Raw genomic sequence first — 21,491 nt, 5'->3', positions numbered from 1 at the left:
CCCAATTACTGGAGTTACCAGTATTCTTTTGATTCTTGTCGTTTCAGATACTCTATTCGTGTTTTTGGTTTTACTCTGGCAACCAGCTATTATCATTGAGAAGGTGATAGACATAGAGAGTTTTTAGGCTCGTCTATCATGGCTGCCTTAATGTGGTGTACCAATAGGGATCACAAGGGGCAAGTTCATTTAACTTTCTGGTCTTGACAATGTCGGTTGAGTGAGGAAGCACTCCATCTTGCCTAAGTGTTTAAGAAGACCCAAGTAACTCTTCACAAACTTGTGAGGTGTCCTTGATTGTTCTCGACTTCTCATCGTCTCCATTGATGGCTGGTGTGGATATCTACCAAGGCTCCAAGATGCAGGAGACACATTGAGGTTACATATCATAGAATCTCCAGATAGGTCCCCCTAAAACGAATTTCTGCAAAAGTTGACTGCTTTGAGATTCTCCAGCTTCTCGCAAACCTTCATCTTCAAATAATAGCCCACCTACCTTCATATATTTTAGACAGCTGTTCATCAATTACATGGTGAGACTTGAGTTAAACTTGAAGAGGATTGCAGCCCATCATTCAAAGTGCTCAACATTGTCAGCTGCTGGTCCTTTATGATGCCAATGAAGCAGATGTCCTTCCACGGCAATGCCACGTTGCTTAAGGAAAGAAAAATTAAAAAGAAGCAGGAATGAATGTATCTTCTGTTTTCTCCATGAAGTGGGTTAGAAGTGTGCAGAAATCAAAGCTTGTAGTTGCAGAAATCAAAGGTTATAGTTGCTATTCTTTTCCCATCTGGCATGCGGAAACAGAGTAGATCTGTTGAAATGATGCCCAGTGCCAAAAACAAAGCAAAGAAAAACTATTCTCAGCAAAATTATTTTTGACGTTCTTGGTTATTGGTTTTCTTGTACCGCTGCTACTGGTTCATGGGTATTGCTTGAAGTCTCAAGAGTCTCAATTAATCGGACCTTTGGTGTTTTCTTCTTGCCTAGTCAATTTTTAGCATTAATATTTAGGTCAATTGCTGTCAAACTTGGTAGTCAATATATTGGTTTTTTCTGTGGGGAATTTTCTGAGTAGAATTGATAGTTATTGTTTTCGTATTTCTTTCATTGATCTCTTTTATTTTTGTGCTCTTTGGATCAATCAGTATAGATCCTCCTATAAGTTTTTATATCTTTTACCTTCTCCCATGCCATATCGATCTCTCTCTTAATTGGTAAGATCCGCTCCTTATGTTTTCTTTAGAAATTTGTTTCATGTTTGGACTTCTAAATTCATTTTGTGGTCCGAATTTTGTGCCGAGATGTTTTTTTTGTGTTGACTAATTGGCAACAGATTGAGAGAAAATTTAAGAACAAATAATACAGACTGAGGTGACATGAAGGGAGACGGAACTATTGTAACCATTCCTTGCACTAAAGAAATGGATCCATCATCCAAAATGACATGTTTAATTGTAGCTGATTCTTTTAAATTAAAAAACAAAGAGAACATACCTGACATGTGGGTAGTAGCTACTGAGTCAAGAACCCAGTGGAGGAAGGACGCACATGAAGGGAAGACGTACCTAAATTAGTCAGTGTGGCTGTAGGAGTGGAAGATTGAACTACAAATACTAAATATGAGGCAACAATCAATTGTGCCATACACTGAATCAACTGTTGCATTTCATTTGATGCCCCAGGCTCAATATTCACTATAGGTCTAGTGGACGGTTTTGTGCTCTCACGAATAAGAGAGGTAGCCTATGTGGGTTTACCAAATTTCGTCCAACACTTGTCAGGAAAATGGTTGGAGCAGCCATAATGAATACATTTCTTGTCTGGCCTATTATCACTTCTGCCTCTACCTTTGCCTCTAGCACTTCCTCTTCTACCTCTAGATGATTTTGAGGAACCTAGAGTATTAAATGCAGATACAAAAACACTAGTTACATCTTTACTTCACTGGGATATAATAGTAGACTTTGCGCACAATACTCTGCTAAAGGTTGTGGAGAAAGACTGAACATCCTTTGAGGCTAATAGCTTTGCCCTAACAACGTCAAGTTCTGGCCCTAAGCCATCTAGAAATTTTGTAATATGTACTTGTCCATGCTGTTTTCTAGATTCCCTTTCATCAATAGTAAAGGGATGGATAACATTTATCTTCTGCAGTATACCAACGAACTCATTGTAGTATTTAGTGATAGATCTTTGATCTTTCTCTTGAGGCATAACAATCAGGCATATTTCTCATATACTCGTGACAAATTGCTCTCTTGAGCATAAATAGACTCTAAGGATACCCACATTTCCTTAGCAGAGTCATAATTCATAACTTGATTCCTTAACTTGGAATCAATGCTATTAATTAGCCTAGGTCATAATTTGACTGTCCTCAGCTTCCTAGTCATCATTCAAAGGAACAGGAGGGTCTTCTCTTGTAAATTTGGACTTCCTCTTAGCCTTCAAGTATATTCTGACTGACTTTGACCGGCTGAGATAGTTTTGGCCATTCAGTCTCTTAGAAGTAATCACAATTGCATTTTTTCCCTCTGCGTTTCCAGATTCCCTCAAATGGGTGATAATTCCACTAGAATCAGCCATCAGATTAAAATACTTTCCAATTCAACCCTAATTTCACTTCCCACACACGTCTATGAATCACAACTAGGTGGGCCCCACTTTGCAAATTAGAGTTAGGGCAAATTCCAATGTCCATCGACCACAAGAAGCAAAATATTTCTAGTTTATGCAATCAAATCAGCATAAGCTATGAAAAACTTCAACGAATAGGGCTGATGTCAGCCAACCTTAGGATGATACAGGCAAAGGACCTAATTGAGGGTGTGCACAATGCAAAAAGGGGTAGATTTCTACCCAGTAAAACCTCATGGGACAGTAATCAATCTCAGAACTTCTCAATCAGCAATGGAGGCCATTAACCCTAGGGTTTTGGCATAAAAGAAAACAAAACTTCACATTTTTACTAACCAATTAGGCCAAATTTCGAAGAATCCCCTTTGTAGGAAGTCGCAAGCTTCAATGGAGTGGATTGGAGAAGAATGATGGCTTCCAACCAAGATTTACTGCTCTGATACCATGAAAAAGTATAAAACTGAGAAGTATAGAGGGAGGAATTGAGAGAGAGGAGGAGAAAGAAAAGGGAGAGAAGAGAGTTCTATAAAGAATCTCCTTCGTGCTTGAACCCCAGCCTTTTATTAAGTGATTTCAACACGCTTCAAAACACTTAAACCCTTATATCTCCCAAAAATACATACTCAAATAACATTAAAATAAGACTAGGGTAGATTTAAACGTGTAGAATAAGATAATGTAAACTCTAGACATTATAGCAAATGTAAAAAGATGATATCGCCCTTCAATGGATTTTCTAATATAATACAAGACTTAACTGCTACAAGAAGCAGCATGGGTGCCAATTAGTTTATGTTATTTGGCAATAGGATTGACAGGTTGTTGTGGCGACGCCATTTTGAGAAACGTTTAGAGTAGGGTTTCAAGTCAAAACTATTATATCACTAAAAATTTGATGCATTGAAACAAGATGTAAAAACTAATGATGCATTTTAAACTCATTCTTCTCTATTTTTTGGAATTTACAAGTCTACAGTGAGCAACCTCCTGGGTATATTGCTCAGGGGGAGATTGACAAAGTATGCCAACTAAAGAAAGCAATATGCGGTTTCAAAAAAAGACCCTGGGTATGGTTGAAGAAATTTAGTTTGTCTATTGGATTTGATTTGTCAAGTCAAGAGCCACTCTAACCATTCACTCTTTGTCATGAGGAGATTGTCTAATTATTGTGGTGATATTAGTATATATTTGTATACATAGATGGTATGATATTATTTGGCAGTGATGAATAAGGTATTGAGGACACAAAAACACATTTAGCAAAGCAATTTCAGACTAAAGACTTGGGGTGACTAAAATACTTTTAGGGAACTGAAGAAGCTAGAAGCAAGGTTGTTCTGGTACTAACTCAAAGGAAATATGTCACAAACATGTTACATTAGTATAGATTGTTGGGTGGTAAGCTTGTTGAAACTCCTATGGAGGTTGGACATGACCTTCATGATGGACAAAGTGATAAACTCTGCGATAAGACAATGTATTGTTGTTTAGTTGGAAAACTCATATATGCTACTATCACTTGTCCTGAGATATCCTTTGTTGTAAGTGTTGTTAATCAGTTCATGGAGTTTCCTTGCAAGGTTCACCTAGAACCTGCCTAGAGGATCTTAAGATATCTTAAAGGGGAAAAGGATTATTTTTTAAGCCTCACAATCACATGAAGCTAGAGACCTTCTTAGATGCTGACTATGCCGGATTTAAGCTTGACCGAAAATCTATCACTGGTTATTGCTTCTTTCTGGGAGGTCATCTGACAAGCTGGAAGAGCAAGAAAGAAAATGTTGTAACTCATTGTAGTGTTGAAGCTGAATATAAGGCCATAACTCATATAGTCAGTAAATTGTTGTGGGTAAGATCTATGGTCAGAGAATTGAACCTATAATAGGAGGGATCAATGACTATGTACCGTGACAATCAGGTTGCTATATTCATTGTTGGAAACCTAGTGTTTCATGAAAGGATGAAACATATTGAAGTAGATTGTCACTTTATTTGAGATGCCGTGATGAAAAATAAAGTTGTAACCCCTTACGTTCGGTCTGGTGATCAGATTGGGGGTATGTTTACTAAAGCACTAAGCAAACGTGAATTTTAGGTGTTCTGCAACAAGCTGGGCTGTATAGATATAAGCTCTAGCTTGAGAGAGAGTATTAGAAAATCAATTGAAGGGAATGATCATCATTTTGCGGTTACTATAAAGTCCATAAACTACACTATCTTGCTTTTTGTGTTTAGTTTTTTTTGTAGTTCAATTTTCATGTAATTTGAATAAGTATGTAGGGAGATATAAGGATTTAAGTGCTTTTAAATGCTATAAAAGACCCGGGGGTCGAGCTCGACCCCAACCAGAGCATTCCAATGCTCTGAATTCTTCTTCATTTCTCTCTCTCTCTCTCTCTCTCTTTCTCTCTAAAACCTTAAAATTCACTCTTTTACACGTGCACTAGTGGGGTTCCAATCAGAAGGTAACAAGTACTATGGAATCATTGATCATAATTCTTGTTTTTTTATTTTTTTCATATTCTGAACTGAATATGAAGTGTATGCTGGAACGTCTGACTGGAAAATCTAAATCTCTTGGTTTATGCCTCTTGAAACAGGAAACTGTCCCTGAGTTATCTTCAACACTCTATTACAGGCGTGAAGTCCTACAAAGAAGACGGTTTGAGAAGGAGAAATTCTAGAAAAAGTGACAATGAGCGAAGCTACAATCATACTACAAGCATGCAGTCACTGCTTTCAAAGAATGACATCTATGCAACTCGTCGATCGCAAGTACGCCCTCACTTAAAATTGCAAACGTGTTGTCTCGGAAAAATTCTTTGAATACGTTATCAAATTTAGACATCATAATGCTTACTAGTATCTCTGTGACCTTACTTTTAGGACAAGTATCATCCTTGTTGGATCCTTGCTGTTGTGAATGATTTGTCTTCAAACTGCACATTTGAGACATGTGGTAGGTACACCGAGTGCACTAGTTGAAGGATCTGGCATGGAAGGGGCTGTATAAGAAAAACATTTCTGAATTGATCCTAGTTAACCTTTGCATAGACTGATCAGAAAGAGGCTTGTTTTGTAGTTGAGAGATTTTTTCTTTTGAAATAGAATTGGGTGATCATGAACGACAAAGTCCATAGGATGCATATCTTGGTGCTTATTTGTTGTTTGCACCTGTGCTACATGTAGAACCATAATATTACTGGTGATTTATAGGGAGCAGGTTCTCTTATTAAGTCTATGACTCTCTTTTACAATTGACATTACACCTTTGGGTCTTAAAAATGACAGGAAAGACTTATGGTGAGGTAAATAAACAAGTTCAAGGATGTTTGTGTTCAGTAGTGATAGGTTTTGGAAATTTATCAATGACAATTTTGTTTCTTGAGTTCCCAGGCAACAAAGAGAATACAAGTAAAATTGTCTGGGCTCTGGTGTTTGTATGATCATGCATATATGTATTCCTTGATGCGCCCTGTGACTGGGATCTATCTAATGTGGCAGTATACATTAAATGTCGCGGTACAACTGTGACGCTTGATTGTGGTTTCCACATAATCAGAACTTCTTTGAAGCAACAAAAAGTATTATTGTGTCCTGTATGCAGATCCGAGCCATGGGCTTTTGTGTTTATCTGTTTGATTGCCCCTTGATTTCTGGGTGGTTTAGAATGCATGGAATTGTTTGAAGTGTACACATTAACCTGTCCTCATGTAGTGAAGGATAACTCTTGTTTCTTTTCTTGTTTAGGAATTGAGTTTTTTCTTTTAATATTATTATTCTTTTTATTCATTCATATCGGGAAATTTTGACAAAAAGAAAAATCTTCATTTTTTAAGTTTTCACACACTCACACTACACCCCTTTCCTCTTGTGAGTTTTGAACCCAAGAACATACACTAGAAACCTCCCCATATGGCCGTTGTGCCAAATGCCTAATCCCCAAGTTCTCAGAATTTTGAAGTTCTTTACAAAATCAGAAACCATCAGGGTTCAATCTTGACTCCATTTTGACTGGAATATTGACTGCAAACATCAGCCAGATTATACCTCATTTCATGATCATTATAGAGTTTACAAATTAGAATGTGAAAGAACTTTGAGAGATTCAATAAGATAAGAAGATCAACAGTTCTAGTCTGGACTTTGCATGGATAAAAACCGAAGCAATGCCAGTGTAAGACATCAGAACACTGAGTGACCACACAAAAAGGACTACCAAGTCTCTAATGTTGCTCACAAAACATGGCACGTTTTCTATGCATACCAAGAGGAAGTTTCAGTAAGGTGCAAGTTCAAAAGGCTACATACAAGACAAGTACCCCACTTCTCTGAATGGCCCAAAACTCTTAGCAAATGTGGTTTACATGTTCATCTTGTTTTGGCAGCTGCACTGGTGGTTTAGTGGCCACTCTTATAAAGTCATATTACACCATATACTGTTGTTCCTCTTTTCATTCAGCTCTGTATCTGTTCCTGTGATCTGTCTAGAGAAATTCATCTAAATCATGTCTCTCTCAGTGGATATGAATGACCCTGACTTTTGGCTGTAGAGTTACAATGCTACAAATTTATTTTCCTGCTCTCAAGACATATCAACTATGACTTGGAATATCCCTAATATTGTTTGCTTGTTACCCACTATTCTAGCCATTTATGTGCATAATAGAATTATTTATAGGTTCCAAGTGCTTACTTTAATTTCTTTATCTCAGGTTCCTCAAATTAGAGATACCTTATGGCAGCTTAAGACGAGAGATATGCTGCCAGCTGTTTGGTTTATTTTCAGCAGAAAAGGCTGTGATGCAGCTGTTCAATATCTTGAAGATTGCAAGCTCTTAGATGATTGCGAGATGGGTGAGGTTGATCTGGCCTTGAGGAGGTTCCGGATGCAATACCCTGATGCTGTCCGCGGAATTGCTGTAAAAGGCCTCTCACAAGGGGTGGCAGCTCACCATGCTGGATGTTTACCTCTATGGAAGTCATTTATTGAAAATTTATTTCAGCGAGGTCTTGTTAAAGTTGTTTTTGCTACAGAAACTCTTGCTGCGGGAATTAACATGCCAGCTCGCACGGCTGTCATATCTTCCCTCAGTAAAAGGACTGAAGCCGGCCGGATTCCCTTAAGCCCAAATGAATTGCTCCAGATGGCAGGGAGAGCTGGGCGTAGAGGAATTGATGAGCAGGGGCATACTGTTCTACTTCAATCTCCCTATGAAGGGGCTGATGAGTGTTGCAAGCTTCTGTTTACTGGCCTTGAGCCTCTTGTTTCGCAGTTTACTGCTTCATATGGAATGGTGCTTAATCTCCTCTCGGTATGTCTCATATACCTTTTTATCTTAGGCAACTCAACTTGCTCAATGTCAAGTTTCTCAAACTTCAAATAGGAATAAACTAGCAAAAATCAGAAGAATTGCATGTTGTGCAGGGAGCAAAAGTTACTCGTAGCAAAGAAACAGAAGTTGTGAAGCTTGTCCAAGCTGGACGGACATTGGAAGAAGCAAGGAAGCTGGTTGAGCAAAGTTTTGGAAACTATGTTGGTAGCAATGTCATGGTGGCTGCTAGGGAAGAGCTCTCTAAGATTCAGAGGGAAATTGAGTTACTGATGTTGGAAGTCAGTGAAGAAGCTATTGATAGAAAGTGCCAGGATCAGTTATCTGAGAAAGCATATAAGGAGATCTTTTACCTGCAGGAAGAATTGAGGGTATTTCTTCTAAGTTACATTAGGCTAGATGTAATCTATTTCTCCTACTATTTCTGGAGGGCCGTTTTCATTTGATTTTAAATTTGCTTCCCCCCCACTTTTCTCACAGATTGGTGGGTTTGGGTGTTTGATGCAACTTGACATACTGTTTTTCTGGCTTTTCCCTTTGTGTTAGTGACTTACATCGTATTCTATTGCTCAAGATAGCATATTGTGAAAAATGAAGATTGAAGAGGAGAAAGAGAGAGAATGAGAGAGGAGAGAAGAAGGGAGAAAAGAGGCTCTGATTTTTGAGTCTCGTTGGGGGTCGAGCTCGATCCCCCTTCTCTTTTAATTAAAGGTTTAGTACAATGACTAAAATGCACTTCTATGCACTTAACCACTTAACACCTTATATCTCCCATACTACATATCCAAAATACATGAAAAGTAAACCACTAACATAATAAAGCATGTAGAACAAGATGACAGAAATATATATCATATGATGAGGTAAAATGACCAAAATATCCCTGAGCAGATTTTCTCACACATATCAATGATGTCAGATGGCCAGTTCTACTCATGTTCAAGATCCTGTGCTCCTGGCAAATATTGAAATCTTTCTAAAGCCTCTGATTCTAGTTTGAAGTCAACAAACTGTTTTATTCATTCTTTCAGTACTGAGTGCATTTTTTGGATTTACTTTGGGAACTTTGCTACAAGGAATTGTTATGAGATTGTTTGGTTTAAAAGTGCTCAGTATTTTTTCAATGGCTATATTTAAAATGGACGTAGAAATAATATGACTTTTTTTTTTGAAAAATAACAATAATACAAGATTGATGTTGAATTACTTTTTGTTGGACAAGTTTTCCCTGATTAACTAAAACCAATTTGTGAGAAACATAGGAGGCAAAGAATTACCAGTCAACAAGCAGTTCTGGTGTTTGATTGTTATTTGGACCAGTGGTCGATGTCTAAAAAGGTGTTTGAGACAAATTTCTTCCTAGCCAGCATTTTGTTATAGCGTTGAAAGTGGTTTGTGAAGTAAAGCAACTCTGGGGAAAATACAGATAGTAATGGCAACACTGGGAACGACAAACATAACCATTCTGCACCTGAGAATTTTTCTTCATGTAGTCGCTGTATTTTTGTTAGCTATGGTTTGCTAGTTGGTCATTTACCATGCAGCTAAAATTGTACAGGTTGGTGCTAGAAAAAGGTGATAGCATCTGTTGTTAATGATGCAGCATGGATATTGTTTGGGACATGTCTCCTTTTTTTTTACAATATTGTATGTTATGTTTTTATAATATATTTTTTTAACTTGGTATTATATACTTAGATATATATTTCTTTGGATTTTTCCCTCAGGCAGAGAAGCACAAGCGGACTGAAATACGGCAAAGGATGGAGTTGTTAAGAATGATTGCTCTAAAGCCTCTATTGCATGAATTAGGAACTGGACACTTACCTTTCATTTGTTTGCAGTATAAAGATACTGATGCAGTTCAACACGTGGTCCCTGCTGTCTACATAGGAAATGTTGAGTCCTTGTCTTCTCCCAACTTAAAGAACATGGTAAGCAGTATGGTCTAAGGCGTTGGTTGGATATTGTTTATCCCTACATTGAATTAGAACAACTAAAGTTATAGTCTTACAAAACAAAAAAAAGGGGTGCATGACCTTAACATGTCATGTGGAAGCAGGAAAGCAGTCATATGATAACCATTCTTTCCTTTCAATAAGAAAGTTTAGTCAGAGTAGGCAGAAGTGGGAGAAGGAAAAGTTTTAAAGGGGATTTTAACTGCGAAAGAACAGCTAAATGACAACTTATGGCCTAATGGAATCATAACACTGACAGGTGCTAAGTAACATCAAAGACTTATTATCCAAGTTTCTAAGTGGGCTTATTGAAGACCTAGAATCTGTGGTTTGCCAATGAAGCTTTCTGAAAGATTTTATATGATCAGAGGGATATGGATCACCTTCAACCTGATTGGGGAGCTTGTTGCTTTATCAATTCCTAATTATATTATTTTGATATTAGTGTCAAACGCCTAGCCAATAGGACAGGTGCTAAGTAACGTCAAAGACTTATTATCCAAATTTCTAAGTGGGCTTATTGAAGACCTAGAATCTGTGGTTTGCCAATGAAGCTTTCTGAAAGATTTTATATGATCAGAGGGATATGGATCACCTTCCACTGATTGGGGAGCTTGTTGCTTTATCAATTCCTAATTATATTATTTTGATATTAGTGTCAAATGCCTAGCCAATAGGACTTCCCAGGAGGTCACCCATCCTAGTACTACTCTTGCCCAAGCTCGCTTAACTTCAAAGTTCTGAGTCAGACGACTAGCCAATACAACCCAAAAAACCGGTCTGTTAAGTGCGGAAAGCCAAGTACCTAACCCATTAGTGGACCAGGGGTGGACGGAACCTAACCCAGGTGGACCGGAACCACCTAGCTTTGACACCCACTGTTCCCGTTCCCTACCGCTTTCGTCGGGATTCGAATGCAGAACGTGGTGCCCAACTCTGATACCATGTCAAACGCCTAGCTAATAGGACTTCTTAGGAAGTCCTATTGGCTAGGCGTTTGATAATTAGTAATTGCAATTACAGTAAAATAAAATAGTAGTAGTTGCAAGAAAGTGGTCTGAGAAATACTTTCCCCAATAGGGCTGGTCTTCCTTATGTACCGACTGTTGTCTCTGCTCTCAATTAACTTCATGTAGTATCACACTTAAGTTAATTTGAAAACCTCTTATGATTGGATGAGGATGTTTTACTTTCTTTTCATATGAAGTACTAGTTAGCCCACCCCAAGATGAGTGCTTTCCTATTCTGACTTCCCCAGAGCCCCTGGTAGTACAGCCGAGACAGCGAGGGGTTCTCTGCCCCTGCGGGGAGAGAATCCAAGATAAGCTCACAGTGAGACGAGCCGTTTATCATTATGATAGGTGTCATTATGATAGGTGTCTGAAAGATTATCTTCAAGTTTACATTGATAATAATCCTTGGGTTTCTGCTCCTATATGCATGTGATACCTCTTTGCTTGAGGTATTCTAATGTCACTGACCACTTGTAAGTTGAGTTAAGTTCTCTTGTCCTCACTGTTCATGATGGTATTTTAATCTTTTCAATATGTTCTACTAATGAATTAGCATTAACATTTCTGTTCTCATTTCATCTTTTTAATATTTTTATTGTCTTTGAATGACATTTTGATTAGTTTCATTTGATTTGCTGTTCTCTGGATTTGTTTTAAAAAGTTCCCTGTTTTGAAAATGTTTCATTTAATGGCAGGTTTTTATGGATGAATGTTTCGCACGAAATACCATTACAACAAAACCAAATGTTGGAGACATTGAAGGACAAATTGATGCAGAACCGTCTTATTATGTGGCCCTGGGCTCCGATAATTCTTGGTATCTCTTTACTGAGAAGTGGGTCAAAAGTATACATAAGTCTGGTTTTCCTAATACACCTTTAACTGAAGGTGATGCCATGCCACGTGAAATTATGAGGAAGCTCCTTGAGAAAGAACCTATGCAGTGGGAGAAACTTGCTGATTCTGAATTTGGGGTTCTATGGTGCATGGGAGGATCTCTTGAGACATGGTCTTGGAGTTTAAATGTGCCAGTTTTGAGTAGCCTTACAGATGATGATAAAGTAAGTCATTATCTTAAAGAGTGAATTTACCATGTGCTAGTATAGGTCTGATCTTTCCCTAGTAATAGAGATACTTGGTTCCTCAAATTGGACGACAACAGTGTACTGGATATTTATGATGTATCTTCATTGATATCAGGTGGTTCAAATATCAGAAGCATATAATGAAGCTGTAAATTGTTACAAGGAACAAAGAACTAAGGTGTCCCGTTTGAAGAAGAAGATTAGAAGCACTGATGGCTTTAAAGAGTATAAAAAGATAATTGATGTGACAAACTTTACGAAAGATAAGATTAAGCGTTTAGTGGCTCGATCGGAACGTTTGACGAATCGCATAGAGCAGATTGAACCATCTGGGTGGAAGGAATTCCTCCAGGTACTACTTGGCAATGTCATGCTTTCATCTTAGTAATATTTATCCTTCCAAAACATGCACTTGTATTTGTAAGCTTAATGTGTTCTCTACTGGGATGCTTGGATGAAATTGAAATAGGATGTTATTTTCTGCGAACATCAAACTTGCCACGTGGCAAATGGAAATGCATTTTTCCCTTTTTAGCTATTTTTATGGAACATATTTTGCTTTTTCTGTTAGATGAGTCTAACTGTAAACTTTTGTTTACTTTTATTATAAAAGTGATTTCACTTATCCACGGGTCAACTTTATTTTGAGTGTTTATTGTGGCTATGCTTGTTATGCCGTAAATGTTATGACTGATGTGTTAGAAGTCTCTTAGTATGTTATTTCATTAAGGAATAATGTTTGATTAGCCTCATGTAGAGAAGAAGTAGAAGTAGTCGTATGATTTTTCCTGGGAAAATTTATGATCATTGTTATGGCTTTCTATTTCATTCTCTACATACAACTTTCCTAGCTTAATAGTTCCAGCAGTCTTAGGTCCATAAAATGACTTCTGTTCTTCCCGGAAAATTAGTGCTATTACAAGACTCCTGTATTGGCCTAATGTTAATGAAATTTCTGATCCTGTGAAGTGGTAGGTTTTTTATTTTGCCCACTGTATGTCTCGCACAAAATGGTGAAAGGCCTATATGTTCAGGAATATGTGACTGAATCTATCATGTTTTACAGATTAGCAATGTCATCCATGAAGCTAGAGCGCTGGACATCAACACCCATGTGATATTTCCTCTTGGTGAAACTGCAGCAGCAATTCGAGGTGAAAATGAATTATGGCTTGCCATGGTACTCCGGAATAGAAATCTATTAGGCCTAAAGCCAGCCCAGCTTGCTGCTGTCTGTGGAAGTTTGGTTTCTGAAGGAATTAAGATTCGTCCTTGGAAAAGTAACAGGTAATTTGTTTTGAAATTATAGTTTTTCATTAGTAAATAGAGATTAGCACATATAAGAGTAAGGGACCATGCCTCAATTGACTACAGATTCGTCCTTGGAAAAGTAACAGGTAATTTATTTTGAAATTGTAGAGTATTACATTTGTAAATAGAAAATAGTACATATAAGAATAAGAGGCCATGCCTCAATTGACTGCACCGAGGGGGATGGATTCCCTAACCCCTAAGGATGGCCAGGATACACCTTCTTTTGCTGGAACATCCAAAATATTATTGGCAGTGTTAAATTGTATATAACAAGGGCATTTTGGTCATTTTACCCTACCAATTTACCCAACTTAGAGTATGAAAAGTGTTCTAAATTACTTAGTAGTTGGTTAAATTTACATTTTTTATGCCTTGTAATTGGAAAGTTATGGATAGATTAGTATAAAGGGGTATTTTTGTTATTGTACTTTTTTCACTTAAAAGTATTTATGAAGGCTGGAGGTCAACTTCAGACCCCAACTGATGTGTCACATTGCAGCACTTTAGGTTTCATATTCGTGCCATTTTCTCTTTCTCTCTCTTCTTCTTCTCTCTTTTTTCTCCTTCTCTCCTCTTATTCTCTTACTTCTACGTGGTATCAAAGTGATAGAATCCTATTGTGGAAGAATTTAAGAAATGACTAGTTCTCTACTGCTGTGCGATTTTTAAAAGAAGGATCTTTGTCAAGTTTTCCTGCTGATCGAAGTTAAAGGTCAGATTTTTCTTTGGCAATTGTGCCATAACCCTAGGGTTTATAGTTTGTACCGCTGATTAGGCAGTTTAATGTGTTCTCTGTGCCCCTAAAGGGTTGTTTGTTTGTTTGTTTGTTTGTTTTCCTAATACTGCTCCTGCATAGGTCCTCTTGACCTGCAAAATTGCATGTGTCATCATCCCTTGGACTGACAGCAGCCTCAACTTCCTTTCCCCTGAACTTGATTTCTTTGACTAAGGCGTAAAATATTATAGTGATTCCAATTGTACTTCTTCTGCCTTAATTTTAGTATTGTGTCGCCCCACCTTGTTTGTGCACGGTAATTTTTGGGTTATTTGAGCAGAAAAGTGTATGCTTTGACCTTAGATTGTTGTTTTGAGATAAAATTTCAGATTCTAGAGAAGTTATCATTCCTATTAAAGATTCTGGAAATTCCGATGGTAAAGACACCATCCAAATTACTTCTCAGAAGTTGAATGGACAAAACTATTTGAGCTGGCCCAAATCTGTATAGATGTACCTAAACGCTAAAAGGAAATTTAAATTCATTAGGGATATTCACCTATTCCTATGACAGAAGAATATAAAGTAGAGGACAGTCAGTTTATGACTTGGTTGGTTAATAGTATGAATGTGAAGCAACAAAGTCAAGTAAAGAATTGTAAGACAACTAAGGAAATTTGTAATTCCATGGAATCCACTTTTGATCAGGAAAGTAATTTGTCAAGGTGTATGAGTTATGTGCCAAGCTTTTTAGTCTCAAGAGGGGAGATATTACTATTGTTCATTATTGTAGTGAATTACAAGGGATCCTACAAGTGATCAGTATATATCTTCCTTTCACTATCAATGAGAAAGAACTCTGTAAGAATGATGGGCAGATCAATGTAATGAAATTCCTGGATAGCTTAGATCCTGAGTACGATGCTATTTGGGCTTTTAGATGCTAGCAGCTGATGATGTATGTGCACTTGAAGAAGGCTTTTAAAAGAGTGATATGGTGCCTATGGGCAATAAGGCAAGCAAGGGGAGAGAAGCTATTCCCCTCAATATTCAGCCTGCTTCTACTCAGTTCTAGATACCCCATGGACATGAAGGGGCTGGTTGAGGCTGAGTCCGAGATGAACCTGGTCGTGGTCGAGGCCATGGAGGAGTGAGAGGAGGAGTGCGCATTGTGGGCACAACAACCACTTCTTTGATAAATGTTGGGACAAGTTTTGCAAACCAACATGGGCTAATTCTAGTGTTTCAACAGAGGGTGAGACTTCAACTTGCCATATAGTAGGCATTATTCCTAGTGCTCCAGATGAGCTTTAGCAGTTGGGCTAGAGGATGACTAAGTTGACATCCTCCACTACATCTGTGTAGTGATTTTCACCTACAACCACCATGGCCAGTTCTGGCATGTTGGCTCTACATGTTACCCCTTCTCCTACATGTGTGTTTGACTCTAGTACATTTACTCACATGTTTTGTATGTCCTTTTATTTACTTTTCTTAGTAAATTGTCATTCTTCAAGTCCATAACTATTGCTGATGGATCCTCCTCTCTAGTGAGTGGTGTAGAGGTGGTTCAGCCAACTCGGTCTTTGCCAATTATAGTTTGTCGTATTTGTTCTTAAATTCCTTGTCAACTTTTTGTCAGTTAGTCAAATCACTAAATCCATGAATTATACTACGACATTTTTTCCAATTCATTTTGTTGCAAGACCTCTAGACGAGGAAGACAATGGGTTAAGGGCATGGGTAGAGGGGCTCTACTACTTGGAAAGTACACTAACGTATTCCTCTTTAGATCTAGAGGCGGATATATCACCTTACAAGTTGCCACTTGAGGCTAGGACATCCCTCCCCAGCCGAGCCAATTCTATTGTTTCCTTCGAGTTCAATGTGAATTTGTGTCAACTTGGTTAGAACCATAGGACGCCATTTTCAACATGTCAGAGTCGAAGAAGTTTTAGTTTATTTGAAGTAGTTTATTCTAATGTATGGGACCCTTCGGGTGCCTAGTGTTTTTGTTTATCAGTTCTTTGTTTCATTTATTGTTGATTTTTAGTAGGTCTATATGGGCCTCTCTCCCATAGTAGAAGTTCAAAGTATTTGATGTATTTCTAAATTTTTGCATACTTCACTTCATGTATTCAGAACTAACAATGGGCTAAGACATTATGAACAATAAATTTGATTTGTATTTGTTAAGAATAAGGTATTATTCATCAATCTTATATGTTTATACCCTACAACAAAATGAGGTAGCAGCAAGGAAGAGTCGCAATCTTTTAGAGGTTGCCCAAACCTTGCCTTTTCAATTGTAGGTTCCTAAATCCTATTGGGGCTAGAGTGCCACTGCTTGTTTTCTCATTAATAGGATGCCTCATATGTCTTAGGAGGCAAAATTCCATTGCAAATTCTCAAGCACACCAGTGATTTGTTCCCTCGGTGTCCTCGTGTCTTTGGTGTTGTGTGTTATGTTCATGGGTTTTGTCCCTCTCATGATAAGTTGTCACCAAGATCTCTAAAAGTGTTTTCCTTGGATATACTCTCACTCCAAAATGATATAAATGTTATGATTCTTGCACAAGGAAAAACATATATCTATAGACGTAACATTTTTTGAAGATGTCCTTGCTTTTTCAAGTCTAGTGAGTACTCAATTTCTCCTTAGTTGACATAGATGTGGTAGTTCCCATTCCAGTGGAGGATTTGCCTAGCCCTATGCCCTCAACTATCAAACTGAAGCAAACTCTATAAGTTTATTAGAGTAGGAAACTACACAAGATGCCTTCCAAAGGACCCTTTGCCTATCCTTGCCAGCTCTCTTTTTTCCTGTGGCTCTTGAGGTAAGTGATTTTAGATCTTCCTGTTGCTCTTAGTTGGTGTCCATGCATGTGCTCAACATCCTCTCTCTAAATATGTTTCTTTTAACTCTTCGTCTGGGTCCTTTAAAATTTTTTGCTTTATCATTATCATCTTGTGCTATTCCTCGTTTTGTACAAGAGGCAATGTCTTCTCCTAAGTGGAAGAAAGCCATGGATGTGGAGATGGATGTGTTACATGAAAGGGGCACATGGATATTATGTGACCCACCACTAGATGGAGCCATTGTAGGCTACTGCTAAGTTTATACTTTGAAGTACAATGCTAATGTATCTATCAAAAGATATAAAGCATGGTTAGTAGTTGGCTAAGAGTTAGACCCCAACCTATATTATGGATGTTTTTGAGTTCTTTTCTCTTGTTGCAAGGTTCAGATCAGTTTGGATTTTTATTTCCGTCACAATGAAAAAAGGTTGACCCCTCTTTTAGTTGGATATTCAAAATGTATTTTTTTATGTTGACTTGAGGAGACTGGAAAAGTGTGTACACTCAAAAAGACTATTTATGGTCTTAAATAAAGTCTGAGGGTGTGGTTTGACAAATTCAATAAAGTGATTATGTTGTTTGGGTTTATCAAAAGTTATTGAGGCCATTCATTATTTGTCATAGAGAGGCCAATTGGTCTAGGGGTATCAATAGTGTATGCTGATGACTAAATGCTGTTTTCAAGAGACATGAAGGGATCGAAGGAGTACAGAAACATCTTAGGAGCTACTTTCAAACGAGCACTTCGGGTTACTCAAGTACTTTCTTGGTATTGAGGTAGTGACGAGTAAGACATGAATTATTTTAACACAAAAAAAGTATGTCAGAGACATGGTGCAAGAATATAGGTTGTTGAGAGCAAAATTGATTGAGACACTCATGGTGGTAAATTAGAACCTTCATGAAGACACAAGTTTAATACTTAAGGACAGTACCATGTACAGAAGACTTGTGGGCACATTGATTTATGCAATAGTGACTCGACTGGACTTCTCATTTGTTGTTAGTGTTGTGAGTCAATTCATGGAGACTCCTAGAAAGATTCACTTGAAGGCAACACAGAATTTTGAAGTATCTCAAAGAATCATCGAGGAAAGGCTTACTATATGAACCTCATGGCCATTTGGAAATTGCGTGGTATTCAAATGCTTACTATACTAGATCTCAGTTGGATAGCAAGTCAAACACTGCATATTGTATGTTTGTTGGAAGAAATCTTAAAGAAAAAAACAAAATGTAGTGGCTTGGGTCCAGTGCAAAAGAATATAAGGCAATGACAACACTGTTAGAGAACTTATATGGGTACGATCTGTTTAGCCCAAGTTTGGGTTCGTTAAAAAGGACTTTGTGGTGATACATTGTGATAATGGAGGTGCTATCTTTATCGCAAGTAATCATGTGTTCTATGAAACAAACAAGCATGTAGAGGTTGATTGCTATTTTATTCATGATATTATGATGAGTGGTGCCATGGTCACTCTCTATGTCAAATTCGTTGGTCAACTTGGTGATATTTTTTCCAATGCTTTGGGAAAAAAAGAATTTGGGATCTTTTGTAACAAGTAGCGGTTACTAGATATATTTGCTCATCCTTGAGGGGGAGTGTTAAATTATATGTAACAAGGGTATTTTTGTGATTTTAAAAGTTATGATATATTAGTATAGAGGGGTATTCTTTCTTTGTACTTATTTTTTACTTCAGTGATATTTAAGAAGGTTGGAGGTCAACTTTTGACCCCCAACCTAGTGTCAGTCATGGCAGTATTTCAGGTTTCACACTCGTGCCTTTTTCTCTCTCTTAATCTCTCACTTCTATAGGCAGCATGAAGATTATGCTGCCAAACTATCTTTAATGGCACACAGATGTCATCTATTTTGTGTAATACATATTGGAGTCCCGAATGAGGGCTCTGCTTTGAACTAGTTATCACTATCACAGTTAGACCTGTGTTATGGGCATCCTGTGCCACTGAGGGATTATGGGATCCTGGGTTATGTACCTATGTCTTCCTCTCCTGACAGGTCGGTCTTTTGGGTAGTATTGGCTAGGTGCATAACATTTGGTATCAGAGCTTCTTCCCTCCGTCGCGAGTTCGAATCCCGGTGGCAGCCACCCAATGCGCATAGGCTGGATTTAAATACAGGTAGGGTCGGGGGAAACACCAGGTAACGGAACCCGGGTCGGGCCTGTGTCGTTGTGACGACGAGTGAGCCGTCGGGGCTGTCGGCTTGCGAAGGGGGGGGGGGGGGGGGTGATGTTATGGGCATCCTGTGCCACTGAGGGATTATGGGATACTGGGTTATGTACCTATGTCTTCCTCTCCTGACAGGCCGGTCTTTTGGGTAGTATTGGCTAGGTGCATAACAACATGTTCCTCCCAAAATGACTAGTCGAAATTAGGTCTCTTCTCAACTAATAAGAAAGGATCTTTTCAAGACCCAACTAATGTGGAACTACTCTTTTGTGTACGATAGCTCTCACTCTTAGACAACTAAGTTGAGATGTCGAGAGCACAGGTATAATTATAGACCAGTTACATTTACCCACCGACACTTTCCCTTACATCCAAACCTATTCTAACAGCTTGGGTCAAAAGATGGAGAACATACACATAGAGGACAAGCACAAAGGTCATATAGGACATATCATGGGCTTTGGTTGGCTCTGATATCTTGTTAAGGTTGGGCCAGTTTTTCTCAAAATGACTTGCTGAAGTTAGGGGGCCTCTTTCCAACTAATAAGCATTGGATCTTTTCAAATCCTAACCAATGTGAGACTGTTCTCCCACACACAACAACTCTCACTCTTAGAGAACAATGCCTAAACCAAGGTGGGAATATTCATCCTTCCACTTCCGTTCTCTTTCTAGACTGAGGGGAAGAGGGGCCATTCCACTATCTCTCTCTATGGCCAGCAAGAGAAAGAGGGAGTTGGGGGAGATTGCTCTCTACATGGTGTGGCCCACAAGGTCCCATAGTTATAAATTAATAAGATATTCAAAAAATTTAAGGGCATTTTTGTCTTATTTGCATAAAAGTGAAAAGAATGGATGCAAGAGACAAATTTGAAAGTAGGAGATTGATAGTAATTTAACATTTCTTACAGAGTTGAGTGTAATTTGAGATTTTTTAGGGGGTTGAAAATGATTAACCTTTTTAAAAATAAGATCTTGCTTGTAGTCTATGGCCTTTTGAAGTAAATTCTGAAAGTTTTATTCATATTGAACAGATCGAATACAAGGACTTTATATAGCAAGGTATTGCTAATCTAGGAAATCAGGAATACAAATCTAATTTACAGCTAATATAAATCTGATTCTAATCTCTAGAAATCAGGAAACTATTATCTACTAATTTACAACTAATCTCCTATAATTAGAAATACAAATCTGACCCTACAATTACTGCTATTCACAGAAATCTTGGGATTTCAATCAAATCCGAATTTCTAACACGTTCTTATTATTCTTTTTCTTTTTTTGAAAAACATAAGAATGATTTCTTTAATAACGGAGGAATCTATGAGGTGTTGAGAGGCAATTTTCTTCTTTCCCATTCTTTCTACTCTCTTTTCAACAAGTACTTTACAAAGGCTGACATTTAGGAGTGTATGAACATACACCTTGCGATGTTTAGTTATGTATCTGAATGGTTATTGAATAGCTTCAGTTAGTGGTCAAGCTGGCTTAGAGTCCAATAAGGCTTACTTATGTGCACACCTCCACTACTAGTCGAGGAAAACCGTCTATTAAAAATACCAGAATGAGTGTGAGTGAGAGCTGGAAGCAAGTCTCACTTTTAGCCACAGGTTACGATTTTATGCTAAAATGTTGGTGAAAATCATTTTGCGGTTACTACAAGAAAATTGTAGTATGGGGAACCCCAAGTATACTCTTATCGTGATACCATAGGGACATACATATCAACATGTAGTAATATCATGAAAACCTCCACTAGGTTGGTGACAATTAAAAGGGATTTGTCTTGAAGTCTAGAACTTGATGTATGCAGCTACATATATGAACCTTCTCCTACTGTGATTGATGTCATCAAGATTTTGGACGAGCAGAGGAGCTCTCTCTTGCAACTGCAGGATAAACATGGGACAAATGTGAGTAGACTAGCACACCTTTTTTGCCTTTGACGATGCACCTTACTCTGAATTGATAGTTACTGTTTAATGTAATCAAATTTAATTTTCAGATACTTTGTGGACTGGATTCCCAGTTCTCTGGCATGGTTGAAGCATGGGCTTCAGGATTAACGTGGAGAGAAATCATGATGGATTGCGCAATGGATGATGGAGATCTTGCTCGTCTCTTACGACGAACTATTGATCTATTGGCTCAGGTATGTATTATGAAATGGTCTTATTTCTTAGTTATACTACATACTGTAGGAAAAAATGGACCTTATGAATTGTAACAGACCCAAAACGGTGGCTTGATGGATAAGTAAAAAAACCGAAGTAATTACCTCTTGTTACAACATTGCCTTGATAAGCATTTGTCTTTTACAGCTGATTCTCTTTCTTTTTCCTATAGAAATTTATTTGCTAAGAACAATCATTTCT

The 21,491-nt window shown here is 37.9% G+C and overlaps 1 protein-coding gene across 1 annotated transcript in view; it reads left to right on the top strand.

Moving 5' to 3' along the window:
* LOC137949771 (DExH-box ATP-dependent RNA helicase DExH15 chloroplastic-like) overlaps positions 1 to 21,491 on the top strand; it is a 28,243-nt gene that overhangs the window by 6,265 nt on the left and 487 nt on the right. Inside the window, exons 7-15 of the mRNA XM_068795953.1 lie at positions 5,242 to 5,416; positions 7,357 to 7,956; positions 8,070 to 8,345; positions 9,702 to 9,908; positions 11,641 to 12,006; positions 12,146 to 12,382; positions 13,097 to 13,317; positions 20,930 to 21,029; positions 21,122 to 21,268. Coding sequence (XP_068652054.1) covers positions 5,242 to 5,416; positions 7,357 to 7,956; positions 8,070 to 8,345; positions 9,702 to 9,908; positions 11,641 to 12,006; positions 12,146 to 12,382; positions 13,097 to 13,317; positions 20,930 to 21,029; positions 21,122 to 21,268 — 2,329 coding nt within the window. The remainder of the gene's footprint in view (positions 1 to 5,241; positions 5,417 to 7,356; positions 7,957 to 8,069; positions 8,346 to 9,701; positions 9,909 to 11,640; positions 12,007 to 12,145; positions 12,383 to 13,096; positions 13,318 to 20,929; positions 21,030 to 21,121; positions 21,269 to 21,491) is intronic.

This window comes from Aristolochia californica, unplaced genomic scaffold (genome assembly GCF_029961685.1).
Source record: "Aristolochia californica isolate CCGP_79_NKW_82.1479 unplaced genomic scaffold, dmAriCali1.0.hap1 SCAF_14, whole genome shotgun sequence".
NCBI lineage: Eukaryota > Viridiplantae > Streptophyta > Magnoliopsida > Piperales > Aristolochiaceae > Aristolochia > Aristolochia californica.
This window is presented reverse-complemented; position numbering and strand designations above follow the sequence as displayed.